At 53.6% G+C, this 24759-nt stretch overlaps 2 protein-coding genes across 5 annotated transcripts; both read right to left on the bottom strand.

The window, feature by feature from the left end:
* Positions 1–208: 208 nt before the first annotated feature.
* Tssc4 (tumor suppressing subtransferable candidate 4) lies at positions 209–2462 on the bottom strand. 4 transcript variants are annotated; one of them, XM_050136475.1, is made up of 3 exons: positions 2444–2462; positions 1420–1536; positions 209–1335 (listed from the first exon to the last, which is right to left on the bottom strand). In XM_050136475.1, the coding sequence occupies exon 3, from the start codon at positions 1311–1313 to the stop codon at positions 360–362; it is 954 nt and encodes a 317-aa protein (XP_049992432.1). In that variant the 5' UTR covers positions 1314–1335; positions 1420–1536; positions 2444–2462; the 3' UTR covers positions 209–359. The 4 variants fall into 4 exon arrangements, with proteins under 4 accessions (XP_049992432.1, XP_049992430.1, XP_049992431.1 ...); XM_050136473.1 differs by lacking the exon at positions 2444–2462 and adding an exon at positions 1670–2437; XM_050136474.1 differs by lacking the exon at positions 2444–2462 and adding an exon at positions 1760–2437.
* Positions 2463–3292: 830 nt separating this feature from the next.
* Cd81 (CD81 molecule) lies at positions 3293–18879 on the bottom strand. Its single transcript, XM_050136477.1, has 8 exons — positions 18605–18879; positions 8913–9027; positions 5860–5957; positions 5146–5220; positions 4832–4936; positions 4429–4530; positions 3965–4051; positions 3293–3880 (listed from the first exon to the last, which is right to left on the bottom strand). Exons 1-8 carry the CDS (start codon positions 18668–18670, stop codon positions 3818–3820), a joined length of 711 nt encoding a protein of 236 aa, XP_049992434.1. The 5' UTR covers positions 18671–18879; the 3' UTR covers positions 3293–3817.
* Positions 18880–24759: the final 5880 nt, after the last annotated feature.

The raw sequence follows: 24759 nt of genomic DNA, 5'->3' as shown, positions 1-24759 counted from the left end.
AGGGGCACAAGGCTGGGCATGGCTATGAGCCCAGTCCCTCTGGGTAGGCTCGCCAGTGGCAAAAGTAAAGGACCATGGCAAACCTTCACAGCAGTTCCCACTGGAGTGGGGAAGGCAAAGAGACCGATGTAGATGGAGTCCTGCAGTCAGGTGTCAAGGGCTGTTTGAACAGATCTTTTGAAGGGGGCCCAGAAAAATCCACAAAATCTAAGACATACCCCAAACTTTTATTGTCCACCCCAGGACAATGGGGCACAAGGGCCTCCAAGGTTCCACATTCCCAGCCAGGGCTGTTGCACAACACAGCTTCCCTCAAGCCTGGGCTGGGCAGGTGAGGAGGTGGAGAGCTAGCACTGCAGTCAAACTGAGGGGCCTCTCTCAGACCCTGGCCCCTCGGGGTTACTGTCCCTGTTCCGGAAATGTTCTCTGCTCCGCTTCTTGCTGCCATGGAAACCAACAGCCTCCATCCCTGTGGGGTCTGAGGAGGACCCAGGGTGGTCAGCTCCTGAAGGTACCACTACCTCTTGCAGTCCCTGGTGGCCACTCCACTCCTCAGCCTCAGGCCCGGCCAGATGGGCCAGCTCCACAGAGGCCTCACCCCCAGCACTTGACACATCCCCCTTCTTTAGGATCCTCTTCCTCTCGGCCCTAGCCTCACTGCCTCGTACTGGTTTGGTAAAGACCACTCTCCCCTCCCCACAGCTAGAGGGATCCTGGTTGAAGGAGGGGACATAGTCCGTAGGGGATGCCTGGCTGCGAGAGCCCAGGAAGGCCAGAGCAGCTGCACGATTGTTCTGCTCACTGACTTCAGCCACATCTTCCAGACTGTACTTGGTCCAACGTTCAGGATGGGACACATAATCCGGCACAGGAGGCACCCTGACTGGGCCAGTGCTCTCATGCACTCTGCTCAGGTTCCTTGCCGGAGTCTGACTTGGGGGAGTCACAGGCCGTTTGAAGCTGCCATTGTCAGTCACACTAGTTTGGGGCGCAGAGGGCGGTGCCTGCCGGGCCGCACTCTCCAGACAATCAAAGATGCTGTGACTGCGCTGCGAGAAGGTGGAACTCATGCCTCGGAGGTGGAACGGCTGGACTGGGGTAGTGGGGACACCCGTGAGGGGTGAGGGAGGGTCATCGGGACCGGAGTCCTCCTGGGCTTCCCCGGAAAGCCTCTCCGGGGACAAGACTTGCACCTCGGCACCACTAGGTAGGCTGAGGTCCGAGTCTGAGTCGCTGAGGGAGACGGTGTCGGAAGGAAGGGTGTCATCCTCGGTGGGTTCCTCAGCCTCCAAGCCAGCCTCCGCCTCCGCCATGCCGACCTGGGACCCTCCCCACCTGTAGCGAAATAGCCCAAGTTCTGCCGTAAGGGGTGTACTTAGGCCACGCCCCTCCGTGTCCACCCAGGCTCCCCTCTTTCACCTCCACTACGTGCTAGGCGCCTCTGTTCACAGTCAGACGCTGCCCGGTCATGCAGGCGAGCGACGGCCTCGCGAAGCTGAGTGCCTAAAGTGTGTCCACACGCGCACAGTTGTGGAGCTGCAGGTTAGACAGGGTTAAGGAAGAGAGTCAACCATGAGAGCAGAGAAGTGCAGACAGATAAAGGATGCGCGCTGGGAGATGCTGGAGACAGGCTTTAGATCAGCAGAGCACAGCCTCTCCGGGTACACACCGCCACCGCAGGGACTACCCAGCCACGTCCGGAGGAAGCGCCGTCAGGGGACTGGCCTAGTCGCGCGGTTCTAAGGAGGCCGACGCTCACCGTTCCGTGCTCGTTGCAATACCCAGCGGCCTTTCCCAGCAGAGTCCCGCCGGTTCCGCGGGATTCGGCCCGTGGTTCCTGCCCACTTTCGCTCGGCTTTCTGGGAAACCGAGTCCCCGGCTGTCTGAATGGCACGACTTTAGTACATCAGGAACTACAACTCCCAGAAGGCAATGGACCAATGCCCAACGGGAGGTGTAACCTTTACGTAAGCGCATCACCGAAAACCGGAGCGGACACGGAATTGACGAAAGAGGAAGAGGCGGAACCAAGGGGGGCCTCGATTCCCATAACACTCTAGGGCTAGGCCAGTCGCAAAGGGTTGAGGCCTCCAGCGCCGCCTGTCGGAACCCGCCTGAGCCGGGTTCGTTACAGGGAGGAAGTGCGTCACCACGCAATGCGGGCGCCAACTAGTTTCCTGGCCGGAAGTGGCGCCGGTCTCGTCCTCCGTTGGCTCTCTGGAGCGGGGTGGGACTAAAGTCCTAGTTGGCTTTTGGAATCTAGAGATGTGGTGGACCCTGGATTGTCGATTAGTTGGTTGGGGCAGCAGAGATTCGAGGCCGCTCCTCTGGGCTCTGCCTATCCGTGCTTGGGCAGGGACCCCACTTTTTAAAGCCGCACACAACCCCGCCCCAGGCTTGGAGCTGTCCTCTTGCATCCCTGAGGTCCAGGGTCTGAGGATACAGTGGGCTGCTTCGTGCTCCCCTTCTTCCCTAGTTCCTGAAGCTGCAGGCCACTCAACAGCCTTGGCCACGTGCTTCACAACATAAAGAGAAAGGGTTCCTCAGACCAGCAGCCCACCCAAGCAGGGAACAGGCTTGTACAGGGGTGGGGGAGGTCGAGATCAGAACGCCCTAGTACAAGCTTGGGGTTCGCTGACAAATCAGCCTCCTGGGAGGCTGCTAGGAGCTGGGATCTGAATCTTAGCCAGGCTTTCTCTCCCCTAGAGGCCAATTAAGTATGCCAGCAGCCTGGGGGAGGGGCTCAGACAGGCGTCAAAGGGGAAAAGACAGTAGTGGTGGTAGCTGCAGGTGTCCAGGAGGTTGCTTAGCCTGACTTAGTTCACAGGGCTGACCTGAGTGGGCTGCCATCTTGCCCATTACTCCTTGAGACCATAGGCTAGAGCCACCCAGCTCTGTAGAACATTTCTAAGCACCTAGATACTAGGGATGAGGCAGTGGTCTAACCTTTGCTGTGTTGTCCCTCAAAAGGGGTATGGGATAGGGGTGGGGTGTTTTTGTAGCCTATCCCCACCATTCTGTGAATTTTCCTGCTGTGTGGCTCCGCCTACCCTGCTCAGCAATGACTTGGCACGTCCAACAGATGAGTGGAAATGAGGTCAAGGCTGGTATAAGGTCAGCACTGAGCTCCTAGGACAGGGAGGTAGAAACGAGGGAGTACTCACATGGAGTGCTCCCTGGGCCCCAACCCTTCCCTCCCACTGTGTTCCACAGCCTCTCTTGGACCTGCTCACCCTGTGCCTGGCGAAGTTCAGAGCTGAGCCCGGTCTCAGGAAGAGGTCTGGCAGTCCCATTAGCATGCCTGATTTTCTCCTCCTTTATTAAATGACTGTTTCAAGATGTAATTACAGTAGAAGGTGATACGTTAGAACAGGTGCATTGAAGGCATAAGAGTGCTTACAACCCAGCTTTTGAAATGGGGGCAGAAAAGGGACAAGGATTAAAAAGATATAAGCAACGTGACCCACAGTGGGCAGAGTGGGTGGACATGGCCCTCTAACTCAGCTACAAAGCCTCTGGGCAAGTAGCTATGGAGGAGGTTTGGCTCAGCAGGCAGAGCTCCCCAGGGGTCCTGGAAGTATAGGGCCCTGCAAGCCAGGGCCAGCTCCACCCTTATATCCCTACACACGCCACCTATGTGTGATGTCAGCCCCCAAAAGGTAACAGGAAAAGTTCAGAATGAAAAAAAAAAAACCCTCAAAAGGCTAAGTGTAGCAGAGTAATACAGAAATATATACACAGGCCATGGCCCCCAGGAGTTCTCTCGTCACTCAGGGGCAGGGCACTGCAGGGTCCCTGTGGTACAGAGTGAAGGGCCTCAGTACACAGAGCTGTTCCGGATGCCACAGCACAGCACCATGCTCAGAATCATCTCGAAGATCTGCGGGAGAGAGGGGCATTGTCAGCACCTAGGTCCTTGCTTGGGAGGGGTGGCACTCACCCACCAAACAGGCCCTGTGCTCACCATGATGACGGCTACCACGATGGCCGCAATACCAATGAGGTACAGCTTCCCAGAAAAGAGCTCATCAATTTTCTGATGGCAGTCCTCCTGCAGGGATGGCCAGAGGGTGGTAACAGTGAGTGGCTAAGTCACAGCCACAACCATGCTCAGAGGTAGGGTTTATGTCCCATAGGTTATCTTCCATCCAAAATAAAACACATGGACCTGCTGGCCTTCTTTATTACAGGGTAGTGTTTCTGACCTCACTAGTACCCTAGGCTCACCAGTATGTATAAGGGACCACTCAAGAGAGCCATTTCCCAAGATACTGCAGGGGCAAACCCAGGCTCTCAGGACCTAGCACCCCACTCGCTGAGATGTTCTGTGAGCCTCTCTGATGTCCTGCTTGAAGGGTGAATGTGGTTGGCCACATTCACCACCTACCTACCACCCAGGATATGATGCCCACTCCCACTCCATGTCACCTTCAATACGGAGTTGAATACGTTGGTGCCTGCGGGACACAGGCTATTCCTTATCATAGAGGTGGTCAGCGCGGTCAGTGCGTTGGAGCCACAGCAGTTGAGCTGCAGAGACCAAGAGTATCACTGTCAGCTTAGGAGCTTCAGGAGACAAGGGAAAGGTCTGGCACATCATCACCCCCAAAACATCTGGGAGCTGGCCTGCCCTATTTGTCACACTGCTCAAGAACCCTGTTCCTCCAAAGCCTTGGGCAAATGAGGCCCATTAGGTTCCTACAAATCAGAGGAGAACCTTAGCCAGGCCCTGTCCTGTTTCTGAGGTCTGGGAAAAGACAGGACTCATCTACATAGATCATACATGCTAGGACCCCCATAACCTGCCCTCCCTGCTCCAGCCTAGTTGTACCGTCTCGTGGAAGGTCTTCACTACAGTCTTGGCATTGTTGGCTTCATCATCCACCATAGCCTGTTGAAGGGCCTGGTCGTAGAACTGCTTCACATCCTTGGCGATCTGGGGAGAACCATAGTCACATGAAACACAGGGACTACCATCAAGAGCACTCGGCTTCCCCCGATGCCATCTCTTCTGTTGAGCTCCCAAGACCCTTCTACCAGCAAGCACCAGAAATTTGAAAAGCACCTCTAACCCATGGCTCAGAGCAGGCCACACCTGCTGCCTGAGCAAAGGCATATCTCCCTCTCCAGTGAACCTAGGCTCACCTGGTCTTTGTTTACGAAGCCCCAGATGCCAGCAGCCACCTCACAGGCAAACAGGATCACAAGGCAGGTGAAGAACTAGGGGGAAAGTAGAGGTCAGAGCTTTGACCAGCAATCTCAGTATGGCCCTCTATGGGTGCCCACATGACCAACAACTATGTGCCAAGGGGGATGACCATATTCACCAACCATGTCCTGATTAATGAACCACACAGAACCATGAAAGACAAAGGATGCAGCTTAGCACCCAGATGCCTAAGTTCTCATGGTTTCACCCTGCTCCCTGCTTTGCAGGATGCAGCTGGTATAGGAGATGCAGTTGACAAATCTAAGTGTCCACAGCCTTCAGAGACACACATGCAGCAATATGCCCCCCAACCTTGACCTCAGTTTCCTTACCCCCTTTATCGTACATACACAGGAAGATTAAACTAGGAAGTGTGCTTCATCTTCCCAAGATTTTGATACTGGCTGGCCAAGCTCTAGAAGACATACCTGGGACTCAGCTCCACCAGTAGCTACTGTGGCCAGGACCACTAAGGCTGGCTTCTGGGGTAAGACACCCCTCTGGAGGTTACACTTTTCTAAAGAGAAACTCCCTCTGTCAATGAGTCTTCAGAGTCAGACTCAACAGAAATCAAAGAGAAAGACCAAAACCTTGGGGAAGACAGGTTGCCAGAAACCCTACTCTCCAGCCCTGCAGCCCTTCCTACTTACCGTTCCCAGCAGGCATTGGGACTCCTGGATGGCCCCATAGCACCCCAGGAAGCCCACAAACATCATCACAGCTCCCACAGCAATGAGAATGTAGATGCCTGGGGAGGGGGAAGAACTGAGTGAGCAGGCTGCATGCATCACTGTCTGAGACGGAGCGTCTAGGGCACCCACACCCACAACAGGCAGAGTTTGGCAATGTGAGATTTTTGTGCGTCAGTGTCCTGCTAGAGGAAATGCCACTGCCACCAGAGGATAAAAAGCAATTCAGTGTCCAGAGGACACAGGTGATCTGTACTTCACAGGTATGTGCTGCCTTGTAGCCAGTCCCCCACTACTTGCACCCGAGAATAGGAACCCTTAGCACTCACTATAGAGGGCTGAGATGGACTACCCATCTTAGTGTATGAAATGGGGAAGCAGCTTGGGTTCAGCTGTTGGTCTGGGAGTGGATGCCCAGGACTCCCCGTGCTGGGTGAGTGTGAAGGCAAGGGCAGGCTATGCCAGTAGTCAAGTCCAGGCACCTCATCTCAGGCACACCAGTGTATAACCGTTCTGTTCACCTAACTCTAAGGACAGGAACCTGTGGGCGGGGCAGCTGGATGACTGACAGAAGGACAGGGGCAGCCTGAGCAGAGCACTTAGCACCTGTCACACATACTGGCTGGGCTGTGAATACAGGGGAGCACTGGGACCCAAGGTGCACCAGTTGGGCCATCTCCCTGTTTCAGTGCTCACAGTACCCCTCAGGCCCTGGGAAAGACCACTGTGTCTCTGAAGAACCCTCCAGCTCTTGGTCCCTCAGCAGACACAGCCCATCCCCCAGTCTCCACGGCAACACTGCCAGGCAGTCCAAGCTTCCTTGCACAAAGCCAGGCCCATTGTCCCCTGCCTGGCCAGCCCAGGGGTGAAGGCGCCATGGCCAGGACCTACTGCCAGGCTTAAAAACAGGCCAGAGCATGGGCCTGGTTTCCTTTGACCTCACTAAACACATCTGGTCCAGGGAAAGTCTCCCACCAGGGCTGCCTAGCAACTGGTTTCCAGACTGGCAGAGCAACTTCATCCGGACCACCGTCCTTAGGCCCTGAAACCTCATCTCAAGATGAAGTAAGCTCTCTGTCACTATATCAGGCCCAGCAGGGGGATGGACAGGGTACCTAACACACAGGTGCTGTCCTGAGACTGCCTACAGACCCTTCTAGGTCCAGCACATGCCCCATCTGAAGGTCCTGGGGTACAGTCTGAAGTGCTCAACTGTATATTCACAGCCCAGCCAGTATGTGTGACAGGTGCTAAGTGCTCTGCTCAGGCTGCCCCTGTCCTTCTGTCAGTCATCCAGCTGCCCCGCCCACATGTTCTTGTCCTTAGAGTTAGGTGAGCAGAATGGTTATACACCGTGTGCCTGAGATGAAGTGCCTGGAGTTGGCTACTGGCATAAGCCTGCCCTTGCCTTCACCCCCAGACCAACAGCTAAGCAAGCCCCTGAACCAACTCTCCTAAGCACTAGACAAAGTGCCTTTGTCAGGGCCACATCTGCTCCCAGCAGGGCTCAGTTCAGGGGAAGCAGAGGGCTCCAGAAAGCCAATTCAGAATGAGCAGGGAGATAGTAGCCAGAGTAGCTCCTCCTGCGCATAGGCCATGCGCCTTGCAGGCTCAGTGCCCAACCTGCCACATAGTCCAGGGCCTGAGGCTATTTCCTCAGTGCCCAGGAGGCCATGACCACAGAAAGGCAGGTGACTGAGCAGCTCTGGAACTGGACCCTGATGTAGACTATGGTGACAACATGAGGACAGAGACCTGCCTGCTTCCTAGGCCACCCTATCTGGGCTCTGCAGGATACCCAGCCTCTCCTATCAGGGCAAAGTGGGAGCTTTGGCCCAGCCTCACAGCATTCACATTGTGGAAGGCCCAGGGGCAGGAAAGAGTCCTTCACGGGCCAGTACTCTTCCTGTCTCTGATGCCTGATCACCCCTGTGAAGATGCCCACACCAGCTGCTACACATCAGGCTGCAGTCTCCATGTGATCTGGTGGGCATCCTTTTCCTCTGAAGGCACCAGATCCAAGGAGGAATAGCATTGTAGGACATTCCCCACTAACACCCAGACCTGCTTTCCTCAAAGGAGACCAGGTTCTGCCCCTCCCCTGTACATTGCCTGGACCCTAACCTGACCATTCTACCTGTGGGAAGGATGAGGGGGTGGTACAGAGAGGAAGGAAAAACAGCCAACCACGGTGTGACCTTGGCTGCCCTGGAACACGAGGGTAGAAAGGGAGAATACTGGCTTTTTCTGACTTCCTGACACTACCTCCCTGCCAGCCATCAAGCATGTCTCCCAAGCCCCTTCTAGGCTACACAAAAGAGGGAGAATACACCTCAGATTCCTGATGAGTGCTGGGAACTGTGAAAAGGTAGAAATGTCTCCAAAGACTTCTTGAGTTCCCAGGGTGCCAAGTCCCCCTCCCAGAGAGAAAGGAGGAGAGTTGCCTCCCTGAGCACAGCGTAGCATAGCCTAGCATAGCATCAAATAGCACAGAAGCCCTCTTTCTGCTTTCCCTGCTTGGGAGGGAGGGTGCTCAGTCCCCCACAGGCAGCCTAATAAGGCAGGTGTAGCAGTCTGGCCTGTGTGCTGGGGGGTGGGGAGAGCATCTGAGTCATCTACCGACTGCCCGATCTCCAGCCCTCCCCAACTCAGGACTCCTGGGAGCTCAGCTGTTGCTAGCCCAGGCATCCAGCCCCACCCTGCTCAGGGAGGTTCACCAGAAACGCACTTGTTAAAATAAGTAAGGTCTCACAAGGCTCCTGCCCCACCCAGCTGCTTCCCTTCTGCCTAGCCTAGTCTCAGATCTGTGGGGTCCCTATTAGCACTATACCCAAGAGAACTTTCTAGTCTTAAGAGCCCCTCTTATGGGCAGCCTCCCTGCCCAGCACATACTAGACCTAGGCCACTGCCAATTCTAATGCCTTACCCACCAAACTCAGACCCTCAGGCTCCTCCTGGAAGCCCACCCTGACTGTTCTCAGCTTGTGTCTAGATCCTGTCTCCTTATTACTCACCCACATAGAAGGTGCTGGGTGCTGGTCTGTCTCCAAGTTCCAGGTAGAGCAGACTGGTGGTCTGTGGGTCATGGCGCAACCACAGAGCCACACCAAGGATCACGCCTCCAGCCAGCTAGGAAAAACCAGGAACAATGTCATACAGAGGCCAGAGCACTGTGGGGCGATAGAACCCTACCACAATTATCATGTGAGGCCATCGTTTCTAGTTGTGAGGGGTCTGTCCATTGTCTGAGCCACTGTTCACTGGGGCCCTGTAGCCCACAAGCTTCTCTGACTACAGAGCAGAGTTCAAGTGTACCCCAATACTTCATGACACATACAAGAAGGTTTGTGATGAAAATGTGGCTCCATTGATAGAAGTGCTTTAGCATGTAGGGAACCCTGGGTTCCATCCCCAGGACCACATATACTGGGTTTGGTGGTGCATGCCTGGTATCACTTGAGAGACGGGAAGCAGGAGGATCATGTTGAGTTTGAGATGAACCTGGGCTATAAGAGACCTTGTCTCCAAAATAAAACCTCTTTTTCTACTCATCTCAAGTTCCAGATTGGCCAACCATGCAGTATTTTTATCTGAGAAGTGTGGCAGAGGTACCCTGTCCTAATAGTCCTGAGATTGCTTAGGGATTGCCACAGGCAGGGTACTGGGAACCCCGTGGTGGGGATACCAAGTTCTCCCTGCCACGAGAAGAGGGGTGTCAATGTAACTGTCACGTCATCAGGCCCCACAGGGGAAACAGCAGGGCACCTCCTACCATGGATTTGTGTGAAGCCCTATAATAGAGTTTCTGGAAGCAAGAGGTGGCTCTCAGGACAGACCAAGGGAGAGGCACTCTCTTCCCCATTTCTAGGCATCCTCTTCTTGCAGGATGGATCTGCCCAGCACAAACAGGAAACAAAAACCTGGGCCTGATTAAAAAACAAAACAAAACAAAACAAAACAACACCAGGTGGCCCACTTCCTTCTCTGGGGATTCAGGTCAGCACACAAGCTCAAGAAAGATCCTGTGAATCCCCAAACAGACTGGTTCTGGAAAGAGGACCTGTGGGACCCACCTACCTCCTTCTACCCTAGGATCCTGTCCTCCGCCTAGCCCTGAGAGAGGAAGCTAGGGGGCACTTTCTGCAGAACACCATCACCTCGTACCCTCATCCCATGGGTCCTGTGGTTTCTTAGCTTCTTCTGTAAGTTTTAATTCAGTTTTCACACTTTGGTTAGGGAGGGATGAGTCCTCAACCTCTACCAGAGCCTGAGAGAACAGGGTCTGTGGTACAGCAATCAAAGCCACACTGTGCCCAACCTACAAACGACATGAAAGCTGGGACCCTGAGAGTGCCCTTATGAGCAAAGGCCTGGTGATGCCGGGGATCCCCAGAGCTTCTAGAGCCTTACAGTGACAGCTCTGTGTCTATACGCCCTTAAGAGGCTAGCTTTCAGCCTGGGCAATAGAGGCAGGAGGGTAGGGCTTGGCAGGAGGCCACAACAGGCAACACTCCTTTTAAACTGGCATGAGAGGAGGAGGTGATCGGCCCGAGTTGCCCTGGTAACCTGGCTTCCTTTGCAGCTTTGAAACGTCATGTATTTTGTTTGAGAACTGGTCCGGAGGTCGCTCTGAGATGTTCCAGAGCAGAAGGACTAGGTGGCATGCCTGCTCCCCATGCTTCCCTCTGTGGCTAAAAGACCCCATGGTGACAAATCCTCAATAGCTACAGAAGCTGAGGGGCAGCTGGTGGGTCACCTGCCTTCCTCAGTCTGTGTGGTTACCTGTAAACAGATGGGCATGCAACCATGCCTGACTCAGACTTCTCTACTGATAGAGAATTTTCCCTGTGACCTGGAGGCAGAAGTGGGCAGCCCAGCCCCAAAGCCTGCTAATGTGGGTGTCTGGCCAAGCCACCACTTACAGCCAGGCTTTATGAACGAGGTGGGGTCAGGAAGCTGACTTCAGAGAAGTCTCTGGGCTTCAGTCCTTCATGTTACCTGACAGGTCTGAACTGGGGTTGAGGAGGAGGTGAGGCAGGGGGGAATGGGAGACTTGGCCACTCATCTGTTGTCTCAGAGGCAATGAGAGCGGAGTGGGAGAGGGAGAGGGCAAGGAAGGAATGCCAGGCATTGGGCTGGCTGCCTCCAGCAAAGTGACCCTCCACCCCCTGCTTTAGGGAGGAGTAGAGGAAGTGCTGGGAAAATGACGGGGCTCAGGAAGGTGGGACAGGGGGGTCTTCAAATAGTAAGAGGCTGGAAACGAACCTTAGCTTCAAAATGTAACTATCTCAAATGACCAAAACAGACAAGGAACTTCCAAGACTCCATGGTAAGAGATATGCATCTACTGAGACAGGGCCCTCAAGTAGAGTGGGAATACCATCCTGACATCATGAGGCTCCAAAGAGCCACAGGGAGATTACCAATCTACCCACTAAGCCCAAATTGCCACCGGGTGTGGCGGGGTGGGGTGAGGAGTGGTGGAGTGGCTCTGCTGCACCGGCGGGCAGTTTGTCCTTTCTGAGGTCTGTTTCTGAGAAAGTTAGCTGGTGCCGCCTCCTCACCACAGCCAGCTTAGCACCTCAGGCTTTACACGCAGGTGTGTATGTTTCTCAAGCTTTCCTGTTACAGCTCAGCCTAGAGCAGTCCATATGTCTCTTGACGGACGAATGGACAGGCGCTGGGTCCATCACAAGGCAGGGAGAAGAAGACATAGACCCACGAGATCGCAAGGAGGACGGGTCAAGGTGCTGAGTGAAAGGGGCCCATCGGGGATGAAGCAGCTGATGCCTCTGGACTCTGTTCATATGAAAGCAGAATTCAAAGTTCATTCAAGATAGTGCAGAGATAATTCAGCAGAAGTGCTGGGGGGAGCAGGAATGGAAGGGACTGCAAAGGGCCCTAGGATGCTCTGGGCATTCACTCTTCTGATGGCGCTAACAGTTTCATGGGGTATAAATGCTGGCTATGTTATATGTCAGTCACAGCTACAGAAAACTATTATTTAACCCCAGCTTCAGTCCAGTCTCTAGGTCAGAAGCTGTGCTCAAGCACATTCCCCAGGCCTGTGGGGTGTCGCAGTGATTAGCGGCAATCAGATAGGCACATATCTTGTCTACAGAAACATAGGTTTAGAATGATCTGCAAAAACTGGGCAACACTCACATCCATTAAAGAAATGCCAGTCCGGTGTCAATGGGAATATGCAGCGGTGCCATTGGACAGAGGCACAGGTAAGGTTAAGGGTGACCCAGACCTCTAGCTGTGTCATATATGAGCTGGGAGACTTCAGGCCCATCTCAACCTCCTCCTTCATTTGTTAGTAAGGGAGTAATACACACAGGCTGCAACATATGACGTCACTGTATTTAGCTCTTGCTAGAGCTGAGGAGGCGATCCACAGCGAACCTTACCAACGGATCCTGGGATTTCTTCATGCATCCACTCAGGGGCCAAAGATGCCTCTGCCCAAAGCTTCTCTTCCCAGGTGGGTCCACCACCTGCTTCTACAGCCTAAGATACCTTCTGCTTAGAGGTGGGGGTGGGAAGCGCCCAGGTGGCATGCACAGGTAGGTTCCTGAAGCGCCTTCCACGGCACAGAAGAATACATTCATGTCTCTATACAGGATTATGTTGCTTCCTCCTCCTTGAAGACTAACACATAACAGACTCAAACTTTAACAGGATGAGGAGCTGCCAAGCACGCTGGGTCCCTGCCCGGCTGGTCTTGTGGTTTCCCAGAAGACTGAAAGGGAACAGGCCTGGGGCAGCATTCTACTCTGTGCTAGCTGCCCACTGCCAGCCCTGGGCCAGACCTCAGATGGGGGCATACCTACCCCTCCAGGAAGGGACAGAGCTCCTGTCACCAGCCTGGTAGGTCTGAATGATCACACCAGATACCCCACATGTTCCGGAAGGCTGACTATAACATCAGCTTGTTGTTTTAGTGACCTTTTGTGTCTTGGAGGAAGAATCAAGAGCAGAGGCAGACGAGGATGGGGCTTGCTCCATGCCTCCGAGGTACATGGTGCACAATGGAAGGTGCATCAGAAAGAGGCTGTCCACCTAAGCAACTGGAAGGGGCTGAGGGTCTAGGAACCTCCCTGGTAATGGCAGAAACTGTGAAGATCAAAGGCGGAGGGGCAAAAGGCTTCCCTGGGCAGCTGGGAGAAATCAGAGTAAAGAGGCTCCATCTGGCAGGTTTTAGGAGCTGGGGAAAGGGCAAGATGAAGAGGCCAATGGAAAGAGCTGACTTAGGTACTGTCCTCCCATCCGGGTCCCTGTGCTCAGGCACAACAGGCCAGGGCCTGGTCAGGCCATGGAGGATGGGGACAAGGCCAGATTCCTCTCTGAGAGATATAGGATCATGCTCAGGCCTTCCTGGAGGTAAAGACTTGCAGTTCACCAAAGGAAGCTCAGGAAGGAAGCTGGAGAGAGGGGCAGGAATCCTTGCCTTGGCCAGGAAGCTTGGTTCCTTTCACAGGCCCCTCGCCTCAGGAAGCCACTGTCCTAACATCTAAAAATAGGTGGCAAAGCAAAAGCTTAGCTCTGGGGCCCAACTGACAGGCTGGGGAGGGGGCAGGGCCATGGAGGATACACTGTTGTCTTGAGGTACAGGAGATTAGGCTGGGCCATCCCAGCTCTGCCTTTTCCAGGTCCAGGCTATAAGGTTCCTCAGACAGAGAAGCCGGCAGGAGCTTTCCCCGCCCACCCTACACCTGCCCTCCTCTAGGAAGGCCAGGGTCTCATGAGACCCTGAAGGGAGACTGTGTGGACCCTGATGGCCACAGTGATCTGCCAGAGATGACAACAGCAGAGGCGGCATGGAGGCCAGGCTGTTTGCTTCAGAGAAAGCTCAGGTGGGCCTGGTACCCACTTAGAAGCACAAAGGGAGGCAGGGGACGAAAGAGCGGGCAGAAGAGTCCTATGTATCTCTGGTGTTGCCACCAGCAGTACCAAGAAGCTCCCATCTGCACCAGGCTAGGCATGGCCCTCTGTCCCAACCATGTCCCAGGGCAAAGCTGTGGGGCTGGCATAGTCTTACAGCCTACTCTGACTATGGAACGAGGTGGCAGAGTGGGGTACAGCTTTACCGCATCCCACTACTTCCTCACATGACAGTTGCTTGAAAACCTCAGTCCCTTCATCACTGAGAAGGATCTGATAGCAGCCCAGCAGGGTGCTACTTCGGGTGAGCTGTTATCATGGTCTCTAGAGTACAGGGAAGACTGTTACCAGGGCTGAAGGCTAGGCCATGCCCTGAGGATGGGGACTTTTAGCCAAGAAAAATTGTAAGAGGGTGGATATGTATTAGTGGGTGGGTGGGAGCTACAGTATGTGCTTGCCACACACCATAAGCCCTTGCCACACTAGGTCCCACTCCAGAGCTCAGGGATAGAATTTCAGGAGGACAGGTGGCCTGGGCTTCCTCATTCCTGCACCTGCCACACCAGACACCTTTAAATACCACTGGGACCTTAACTGCTAAGCTGCAGTACAGAGCCAACATTGATGCTTGACCACAGGTAAACAAGTCACAGAATGCCACAGACCCACCCTGAGAAAAGTGCTGATGACCCAAGCTGACACAAAGCATGGCGTGATCTGAGAGATAGCGCAAAGGAAGCACAGCAAACTGGGGGGCCCTAACACCCTTCTGCCCTAACTGCCTGGCTCTTGGCCTGGATTACAAACTCATGGTAATTTAGAGCTATAAAATCCTAGGCACCTGGGTTCTAACGGACTTCCCTGCACTCCCAACCCTGCAGCCCTCCCCAGACTTCACACGCAGGAAAGCAGATGCCCTCTCCCAACAGCCCCTTGTAGTTACTTTGGCAGCCAGCTCACGATTCCCACCACCAGTTGATCACTGGTTAATCCCTTGTGAACTGCTTCCCAAAAGGTAGAGTCCACACAGAGGAACCCAAATGGTTTTGAATGGCATAGTGTGTGCCTGTGTACTGTAGGGAAGGTACAGGGGGGAGGGATGTCCGCAGTCAAAAGGTTCCTGGAAGGCTACTGGCATGCCAAGTCACAGTACATCCTACTAAACAGTTGAAGGACACCAAAGGCCAGTTCTCGGGACATCTGGTTCTCTAGCAAGAGTCTTAGAAACAAAAGAGATACCTATAGAGTGCAGGAACACCCGGCACTCACAGTATGTTCTACCGGGTGCCCTGGCATCAGGGCCAGAGCCACCGGCACCTGGACTTCCCCACATTCCCACCCCACCCTACCCCCACCTGAGCCCTCTCCAAAGGCCAGGCCTGTGTGCAAGCATGACTGCCTACTATCTCCCCGAGGCACCTGGACTCTAAGCCTATTGATTTTATGACTGAGGTTCCTCCCCTTGGTGGACTCTGGGTGCTGCAATCCAGGTTGGCAGCTGTTGGTGAACCTCCTGGAGCAGCACAGACGCTCCATTTGAGGAAGCAAGACTGGACTAGGAGGAAGGCGCTGAGAGAAAGCCTGAAGGGTCCAGATAGAATAGGGTGAGGGCTCTTATCATGAGGTAGCCGTGTGTGAGAAGCAGGAGAGGCTGCCAGAGGCTTCCCACTTCTTTACTCCAGTTCTGTGCTCTCCACTGCGCAGACATCCTTCTTTGAAGCCAGCCCAGAGACCGACCACAGATTTCCCCTTCCCGGGCAGCCCAGCCCACTGATTGTCTTTCCCAAAGTCGGGTAAGCTGACAGCCTGGGGGAACAAGGGGAAGTCTGCTCTCCCACAGGTGAAACTAGGCACAGGAAGTCCTCATTCCACCCTGAGCCCACAGGGATCGAAGCCCCTCTGCCGGAAGGAAGACAGCAGACTGCTAAGTGACAGACAGTCATGTGCCGTCTGGAGAATTAAATGCCGGTTAAGGCTGTAATCAGCCTTTTGTGGTGGGTCGGGCTGCCTGGGCCACTGGAAGGGGGCCACCAAGCAGCCTTAGGCTGGAGGAGCAGCCAGTTCTGGGCAAGGAACACAACTCCCATTCCAGTGAGGACCGGTGGCCTCCCCTCCCTTATCCAACTACACCTATGGAGTCATATTACACTAAGCTACTCCAGGCCCACCCCAGGACATAGGCTGGCAGGGTGATAAACAGGGACACCATCCCCTACTCTCCTGTCCTACTCCCAGCAGGAGTCAGGAGATGCCTCTCTCTACCCCAGACCTGTCTCAGAGGACAGGTATCCACCCAGCTTCTAAGAGCATCTTACACAAGATGCTCTTCTAAGAGCCTCTGCTGAATTTGCTCACTGCTCATCTTTCAGGTTTGTGTCTTGTCCCATGTGTCCTGGGAGTCCAAAACTCTGTTGGCCCCAAAGTAGGTTCTGAACAAGATAGGTCAAGTGTGGGTCTTAGCCCAAGGAGGACTGCTGGGCACAAGATCATGAGTATGCAGTCTGGGGCGCCTGGGACATCCCCTCCAACAGATAAACCACTTTAATCTCTAAGCTGGAAATTTTGAAAAGTGCCCATCGGGACATTTACTGTCAACCAAATCTCACTTCTAGAACCCTTAGCCGCCATACCCATCACGGGCCCACAGGACCTCTCAGCCCCTTCCCCAGACACCTCTTACACCATTACTCAGCTCTCCTTGGCCCAACTCCCTGTTGGACACTGTGCCCAGCATCCATTTCCTGAGCTTCCTTTATGCCAAGCCCCTTGCTCCTCTCTCGAGTGCATTAGCTAGTCTGCCCACAATCCCAGGAGAGAGATACCCCAGGAACTCCCACTTTAGAGGGAGGAAGTGGAGGCCGAGAACCAGAGCAGTGGGGTGGGGCTCCCCAAACGTTCAACTTTGTGGCATCAGGAAACTATCAGCCACAGGACAAGCCTTGCCACACAGGGCACAGAGGAAGCCCCTCTGCCAGGGTGCTATTCGCCAGTTGTGGTCTGGCTCTGCCCCAGATCCCTGATCACTGTGGAGGCCAACATGGGTGGGGAGGAGAGGTCCATGGGATTGTGAAAGGGCATGGTTTGCACTGTTCTGCAGTCAGTAAGTGGGCCTCTGGGAGCAGGGGAGACTTCAGATCGGTTTCCTGGAGCCTCAATAGAGAATTACCCCCCAGGGATATGTTGGGACTCCACCCCAGCTGCCTGGGAAACAATCAGCCTCACCCAGCCCTAGCTCTCCAGGGAAACTGAGGGGCTACCAGCTTGATCAGGTGGGTGGGCCAAAAGAGGAATACCCTGCAGGTTCCTAACACCCCGCATCTGGAGCTCAGGGGTCAGTGGAGGGACTTCCTGAGTGGATTTAACTCCTTGCACAGCTCAGAGAAGGCACCACTAACCAACATAGCTACCCAGCCACGACCCAGGGCACGCCCCAACAGAGAAAGATTAACCCCATCACCCAAGCTATTCCCTGGGGTCACTGTGACTGACAACCAGGGTCTCCTCAGCAGGTCATACAGCATACAGTTCAGTCCAGTTGCTGCCCATCCCCAACGTCTTAATGCTCCCTACCCCACCCTGACCCACCCTTGGAGCTTCAGCAGTCACGATTGGAAACAGGTGTCCCCCTGTCCTACACACCCACTCTAGAGGCCATGTTACAAGTTCGCTCTTCAACTTTAGAGACAGACTATTTCCACATAACCTCATTTCTTCATGGGAAAAAAGGAGGATGGAGGGAAGAGCAGGCTGTGCACTGCGGGGGGCGGGGGGCAGGGTGTCAACGCTGTCCAGAGGGGTGGCTAGCACTGCCCATTCAAGTCCCCGCAGGAAAGTCTGTTAGACCCTACCACTCCTCATTTTCAAGCCAGTCAGGAAATGGAAAGAAACACACACCACCAATGGTCACTTCCCAGCAATGAAGACAGGACCAACGGACCCCTGGAGACCCTCCTATAACCAAGTCTCCATTCCAAGATGACCAAGTGGGTGTGCACCTCTTTCCAAAGTGGAGAGCCCAGCTATGTCTGAAACGACCTCAAGCCCCTGATTCGTATAGACACCAGATCTTTGCATTATCCTGGTCTGCACCAACTCAGAACTGCACACCCCCCTTCTCTCAAAAGCCTCCACAGACCCTTAAGGGCCAGGCCAGGGCTGTAATCTGTGCGGGAGACGACAGACAAGGAGGAGGGGCAGCTGCGGGGTGGGCAGGAACTGGGGCATGCTGCACGCGGGCCACCTTGTCCTTCTCTAGGCCCAAAGCTGGAGCCTCCCAGGGTGGCAATACCAAGCTGAAGAGCAAGTAAGGGTGAAATAACAGTGGGGTGGACGTCTCCAAGGCAAGTACGGAGTGTGCCCCCACCATTTCGAGGCCGCCCATCCAGGGGCGGTGGCTACGATGAGATCATGGGGGCGGGGCGCCAAGATCCCGCCCTTCGCGAGCCCCCTCAGTGCTCGCGAAGCAGGATGGTCCCCAAAACAGCGTTCACGAGGGTGCTTATACCCCCTCCACAGCTGAAGGCTCAGGGTTACGTGGCTCTAACCCTCAGATCTTTGCATCGGTCCCCAGCACTCAGAGGCGACAGGCCAACGATCCCCTAATTCCGCGGCCCCAGAAGACCCTCGAGCAGAGGCCTGGAAGCTCAGCTCCTGGCCCCAACCCCACTGGCGAGGGGCGCCAGGCCCCCGGCCGGCGCACGGAGCCCACAGGTGGCGCCGCAACTTCACTGCCGCGCTGCGTCCTCTCAATTGGGCCTAGCGCACTGCCCACCCTGGCCGCCGACGGTTCGCCCGTCCCCAGTTCCCAGTGGCTGCTCACCCAGAAGACGAAATTGAAAACGAAGAGCAGGTATTTGATGCATTTGGTGCAGCCCTCCACCCCCATGGCGGCGCGCGGCCTGTGGAGCTTGCGCTGGTCTTGGAGCGGCGGTCTGGGGACGCAGGACTGGGGTCCGGGGCTGGCAGGTGGCCAGGGACGCTGGCAGGCCCGGGAACTGGGGATTGGAGAGCGAGCGAGACGCGGGGTAGAGAAGGGCTGGAGGCCTAGCGGAAAGCACGAGAGTCCCGACCGCTTAGAAGCAGGGGCGCGCTCGCTTGGACCGGGCGCGCGCCGCGCTCCGCACTCTTTATAGACCGCTAGGTCCCGCCCCTCCTAGGCCCCGCCCCGAGGACACTCCGCCCCAGGCCCCGCCTCCCGCCTGCGGGGGTTCCTGGACAAGGGGTGCTTGGGTGCTGCTGCCACTTCAGTTCCAGAGTAATCCGTCAGGAACTCAGTGCAGATGGTTCTCACGGTCTCCTTGCGCTTTGTGCCTGTGTGCGCGCGTTGGATGTTCCCAAGCTTCCTGAGGGCTCTCATCCCCCGGGAGCAGGCTGCTAGACGAGGGCTGGCCACAAGATAACCCCCAAAGAATCCTAACTTACTTCCTCCCTGTTGGGGCGCCTTGGACTTTCCCGGAGGGTTCCCCAGTGGAGCTGTCTCGAACGGAAAGGGTCTTAAGAGTTAGCATGTTTTGTGTATCTATCTCTTAGGCAGCAACTTGGATGTGTCTGAAGCTCGAGAATGGAATTCTATGTTGGTTGGTTAATCCCATGTCCCACAGATAGAGTCCCTGGCTGCAGTTCTGGAAACTGCCTTTAGGAAGGTCACTAGTGTACCCCGTGTTCCTACCCAGTCTTGTGTCTGGAGCACCCTCGGGGGCACCTTCAAATACTGCATTCATGCTATCCTAACTGTGCCTTCCAAGTGTCCTTCCTCCATCCTCTAGCTGGCTCCCAGAAAGTTAGGGCTGTAAAGAAGTGAGGAAAGATTCGGGGGCAGAAGCGCTCCCTTCCCAGGTGAGGAGTGGCTGCTGTCACTGTGGTGATATTCCAGCGAAACATTTGGCACCCCCTCCCCAAACTGGATGACAACTTGGCTGTTTTATCAGCAGGGACTCACTGGGGACCATGGAAGGACCAGTTCCCAAGACTCAGCTTTTTCCAGTTCACCCCCTGTTCTTAAAACGTTGAGCAATTAAGAGCATGTTCCCTATGGGGCTCACCCCTGGGACCCTTCTGGCTACAGGGCACTGGAAGTTATATATTAATTTTGAGACAGGGTCTTGCTAAGTAGTCCTGGCTTTCTGGGAATTCACAGAGTTCTGCCTTCCTCTGCTTTCCAAGTGCTGAGATTATAGGTGTGGGCTACCATGCCCAGTAGCCTAAAGAACTCAAATTTGAACTGTGTGTAATACACATGTACACCTGATGATTGGCCAGTAGCTTCCTGGGTGGAGCTACTTTTCTGGAACCATCTACTCTGCTAGGCTAGTAGGTTTCTTGAGGGTTAATTTGTGCGTTTGTTTTGGCTTTGTATCGGGCTAGTAGAGCTGCTACAGTAAAGGATTGTGCCTACTTTTATAGTTCCTAGAGGCTGATGTTATGTCACAATAAAAGTAACTCAAGTCACAATCTGAAGGGATGCCACAATAAAAGTCCTTTGAGTCTCCGCGAGGGAGTCTGTGAGGATTCTTTTTGTTTAAAGGAGGAAAAAACAGTCCTTGCATGTGCAGAGATGGGTAACTGCTTGCTCATCAGCTCCCCACTGTCTCCAGTGATGGGACACCTCATGCCCAAAGTAGGGGATGCACACTGAAGGTCATGCAAGGGTCAACTGCTTTGTCTACTTACTGAGTGCTACATCAGTTTTTTTAGTGAGTTCCATTGTGTGCCAGGAACTGCTCCAAGTGCTGGCTATGGGCAGCCAAGGAGCCACAGCCACTTCCTTTGGGGCCCTTAGGCTCTGATCACATCAAAGCTAAGAAGGAGTTTCCAGGATGTTTGACCAACCACAGTGTGTGTGTGTGTGTGGGGGGGATGTTGTGGAGCAGTTTTCTCCAAATTAAAACATCCCATTCTGGAGGGAAGGGATTAAGACTAGGAAGTGAACAACTAACAAGTCTCAGAAGTTCCTGAGATTTACAAAGCCCTTTCCTCCCCCAAGGACTTGTAAACAGGAGAACAGCCCTTGATCTGACTTGTTGAGGTGCCAGAGCTCCAGGATTTCAACTTTTGTCAGCCATCACCCGTGCTGGGGTTTTTGGTGATGCAGCTGCCTTCATGGTGTCTCTGATCCCATACGTAGCCACTCATTCATACGCCTGTGAGTAGTCCCAGTGAACTGACTCGTTTACCAAGTTGCACTTTAGTGGAATCTTCCTTTGGTTTGCTGTCAGTTCCCAATCTGGAGTGAGTGTATGTTCATGTTGCATCTCCCCACGGAAATGTCACACAATGGTAGTAGACCTGACCTGTGGGTCTTAGAGGAGCTAAGATGGGTCCAGACTCTGACACCGGAAAAGCCTTGTGGGCTGAGAGAACCATTCCAGGGCAAGGCACGGAAAGGAAGCTCTCTTGGACCCAAGAGCAGATGTAAGCAGGAGAAAACTAGACAGGTCTTGGTTAGGTGGAAGGTCAACATGGGCGCATTCTGTTCCATCTGGTGGGGGTGGGCTAGGGAACAATCTCACAGGCTCCAGCAGGCTTGCTGAGATGACCAGTTACAAGAGTATATGGGGCCGCCTTACAGGGCCTGCACCTGTGAGCACCACATCTCAGTGCCCTGCCTAACATCCTGCCAGCTTGGCTATGCGAACATGCGGAGACCAAGGGGCTAGCTTGGTAGGACGTGGATCAGGTAGGTACCCAGAGAGTGCATCAGAGAAGGGTCCCTGTGGTTAGCTGAGCCTGACAATATCTGTTTTCTTGGCTCCAGGATATCAGTGGTGAAGGCAGATGAGCTGTGTTAGGGAATGAGGGAGGAAGCCTAAGCCTGGGAAGGGAGGTTCCTCCCACTTTCCCCTGTCCAGCAGGTGTGGGAAGGTGGGAAGAGCAGGCCTTCACAGCCAGGGCTCGTCTCAAAATTCTCCTGCCAACATGATGCTATACTGGCTTCTCAGTTTTCCCAGGTGTGACAGAGATGCTGCAGTGTGTCTCTAGGTGGGTAAAGGCAAAATGTCCTTGTCGCTTGAAACAGGGCCTGGCCTGATGGGAAACTCAAGGTCAAGTCCTGTTTGGCCCAGTCCCAGGGTCTTGTGACTCACGCCACAGAGGACTTCTGCTGTGTGTGTATGTGTGTGTGTGCATGTGTGTGTGCGCGCGCGCGCGTGTGTGTGTGTGTGTGTGTGTGTGTGTGTGTCAGGAAGTAGGGGGAGGTTGTTGCAGAGCTGCTCTCTCGGTTTCCTAAAATTCACGAAGACAATCCAAACGGGCTGTTTATGCAGAGCTTGCTCAAGCGAGGAGGTTGGCCACCGTTACTTCTGCTTGCTAGAGATTCATATGCAGGTCAGGGAGCAAGGCAGCTGTGTATTGAAATAGTTCAGTATCCAAAAACAACCGGAGCAGTGCCAGACAAAACTCTTGTGACCATCTCCATAGAGACGGGAAATGCAGCCCTCTACTCTCCCGGCCCACACGCTCTCCATTCCCCAGCAATAGAAGGGGATCTGTCCTCTAGACCCGAGGAAGCACTCAAGATTTATAAAAGTCCCGAGCTTATGTCCTCCCAAGGAAGACTGGAGGCTCCTCACCCGGAAAGGTCAGAGACAAGACAAGATGAAACGAACAAGACAGTCTCGGCATTTCTCCCCAGGGTTCTAGGCAGGATGATTCGGCAATATGGAAACCATACCGTAGAAAAGGACGTAGGAGCATGGAAAAGGACAGTGTGCTGGCACGTGTTTAAAGGCTCCCGTGAGACATACCTACAGGCAGGTCTGTGAGGGAGTTTCTAGACGGGGTTGGCTACAGAGCAAAGGCCCACCTGAAAGGGGAGCAGTTGCCATCCCGGGGACTGGGATCCTAGAGGGCAAGAAAAGCAGAAAGTGTGCTGAGCACAGCGTTCATCACTCTGCGTCCTGATTGTTGGTATAATGTGACCAGTTGCCTTAAATCCCACCACCCATGCCTTCCCTGCCATTGTGGAATGTACCCTTGAACTGTGAGCCTGAGTAAATCTTTCCTCCCGGAAGTCGCTTTTCAAAGGAAGTTAGGACAAAAACTCAAAACAGGATAGAAACCTGAAGGCAACAGCTGATGCAGAGACCATGGTCAGGTGCTGCTTACTGGCTTGCTCCTCATGACTTTCTCAGCCTGCTTTCTTATAGAATCCAGGACAAGCAGCCCAGGGATGGCCCCAGCCCTTCCATATCACTAATTAAGAAAATGCTTTACAGTCTTGCCTGACTGCCTGATCTTATGAAGGCATTTTCTTAGTTGAGGTTCCCCTCTCTCATAAGACTTTAGCTTATGTCAACTTGACATAAAACTATCCAGTATAGCTGGGCAGTGGTGGCGCATGCCTGTAATCCCAGCACTCAGGAGGCAGAGGCAGGTGGGTCTCTGTGAGTTCGAGGCCAACCTGGTCTACAAGAGCTAGTTCCAGGACAGGCTTGATAGATACAGCGAAAACTTGTCTCGAAAAACCAAAACCAAAACCAAAAAACAAAAAAAAAAAAAAACAGAAATCAAGACATACAACCCAGAAGCACTTGCTCAGGAATGGCACCATCCATTACCTGAGCCCTCCCATATCCATAATTAATAAAGAAAATGCCACCACAGACTTGCTTGCAGGCCAGTTTGATGAGGGCATTTTCTCAGCTGAGGTTCCCTCTTCCCATGTGACTCTAGCTTGTATCAGGTTGCCAAAAACAACAAAACTAAACCAAACTCAAACAAAAAATTAACCAACACAGTAGCAATGGCAAGCAATGGAATAAATAGAATAGAAATTGTAGAAATAAGAGTTTTGGTTTTAAACAAGAGGACAATACAACTCAATGAGGAAAGGAATCTTCTTAGCATATGGCTCTAGGATAGCCATCCCTGTACAGAGAAAAACCAAGACAAATCTATCGAATATCATACCTGCCAGAATGATCAAAATGAGACCTACGACCCAGAGAAATGGCTCAGCGGTTAGGGGCACTGGCTGCTCTCTTCAAAGGGACCCGGGTTCAGTTCCCAGCCCCCACATGGCAGCTCACAACTGCCTGGATCTAATTCCAGTGGATGTGAGGCCCTCATCTGGCTTCCACTGGTATTGGACATGCATATAATGTGCTGACATGCATGGAGGAAAACACCTATACACATAAAATAATTAAGCAGGCGGCGGTGGTGCCTCTTTTTCCTGCCATCTGCCGCCTTGCCTTCCCTGCCGTGAGCCTCAAACCAGGAGCCAAAAACAAACCCGTCCTTAAGCTGGTTTTGACAGGTATTTTGTCCCAGCAATGAGAAAAGTAGCTAACACCAACATTTGTACTAAAACAAGAGGTGCAAGCATCGTGTTAGCAAGAGATTGCTCTGATTTGTTGAGGAAAAGGGACTTGAAAGCCGTATTTCTAGATCTGTCATGCTACCAGAACTCAGCCTAGCACCAGCCCAAGGAATGCCTTGGCAGGAATGAGCATTCTTGCCCCTCTCTTTGGCTATCAGACTACTGAGATAATGGACCTAAGAAATTAGAATTTCCCCCAGAAGTATGCTGAGAGAAGAACAAGTTGAAGTGGTAGAACAAGCAGAAGAGGGTTTTGTCTCCTGCAGAAAGATTTGCAGTTTGTCAAAGAACCTTGTAGGAAAGATTTGGGAGCTGAGGTAATGGTGGGCCAAGGGCTCACACTTTGATCAGGTCTGCTTAGTTATGCGTATCAGAGCCCTCTAAACCTTAACCCCATGTCAGGACTCTGAGGATGGACTTGGGGCAGGGCATCTCTGGATCCCTCTATCCCTTTTCCCATTGTAACCGTATTGGATAAATCTCCCCCTTCCTGCTTATTGTCTCCTTTAATAAAGATTTTATTTTATCTATGTGTAAATGTGTCTGTCTTTCTGAGTGTATGATCTGTGTGTGTGTGTGTGCGGGGGGGGGGGGGTCAGTGGAGGGTAGATGAGTCATGAGTCTCTGGGGTGACAGTTACATGTTGTTGAGAGATG

This window comes from Alexandromys fortis, unplaced genomic scaffold (assembly GCF_014885135.2).
Source record: "Alexandromys fortis isolate MF-2015 unplaced genomic scaffold, M_Fortis_MF-2015_v1.1 scaffold_3, whole genome shotgun sequence".
NCBI classification, from domain to species: domain Eukaryota; kingdom Metazoa; phylum Chordata; class Mammalia; order Rodentia; family Cricetidae; genus Alexandromys; species Alexandromys fortis.
The sequence above is the reverse complement of the archived record's forward strand: the minus strand, read 5'-3'. Positions and strand labels throughout refer to the sequence as shown.

What these genes read in the sequence shown, in the direction of transcription:
- Tssc4 (XM_050136475.1), bottom strand. Translation starts at nt 1,313, where the DNA reads ATGGCGGAGGCGGAGGCTGGCTTGGAGGCTGAGGAACCCACCGAGGAT.
- Cd81 (XM_050136477.1), bottom strand. Translation starts at nt 18,670, where the DNA reads ATGGGGGTGGAGGGCTGCACCAAATGCATCAAATACCTGCTCTTCGTT. An exon ending in ACCCAGCACCTTCTATGTGG is followed by an intron (nt 5,958 to 8,912) that starts GTGAGTAATAAG and finishes CCCCCTCCCCAG; the next exon opens with GCATCTACATTCTCATTGCT. An exon ending in GCTTCGTAAACAAAGACCAG is followed by an intron (nt 4,937 to 5,145) that starts GTGAGCCTAGGT and finishes GGTTCTCCCCAG; the next exon opens with ATCGCCAAGGATGTGAAGCA.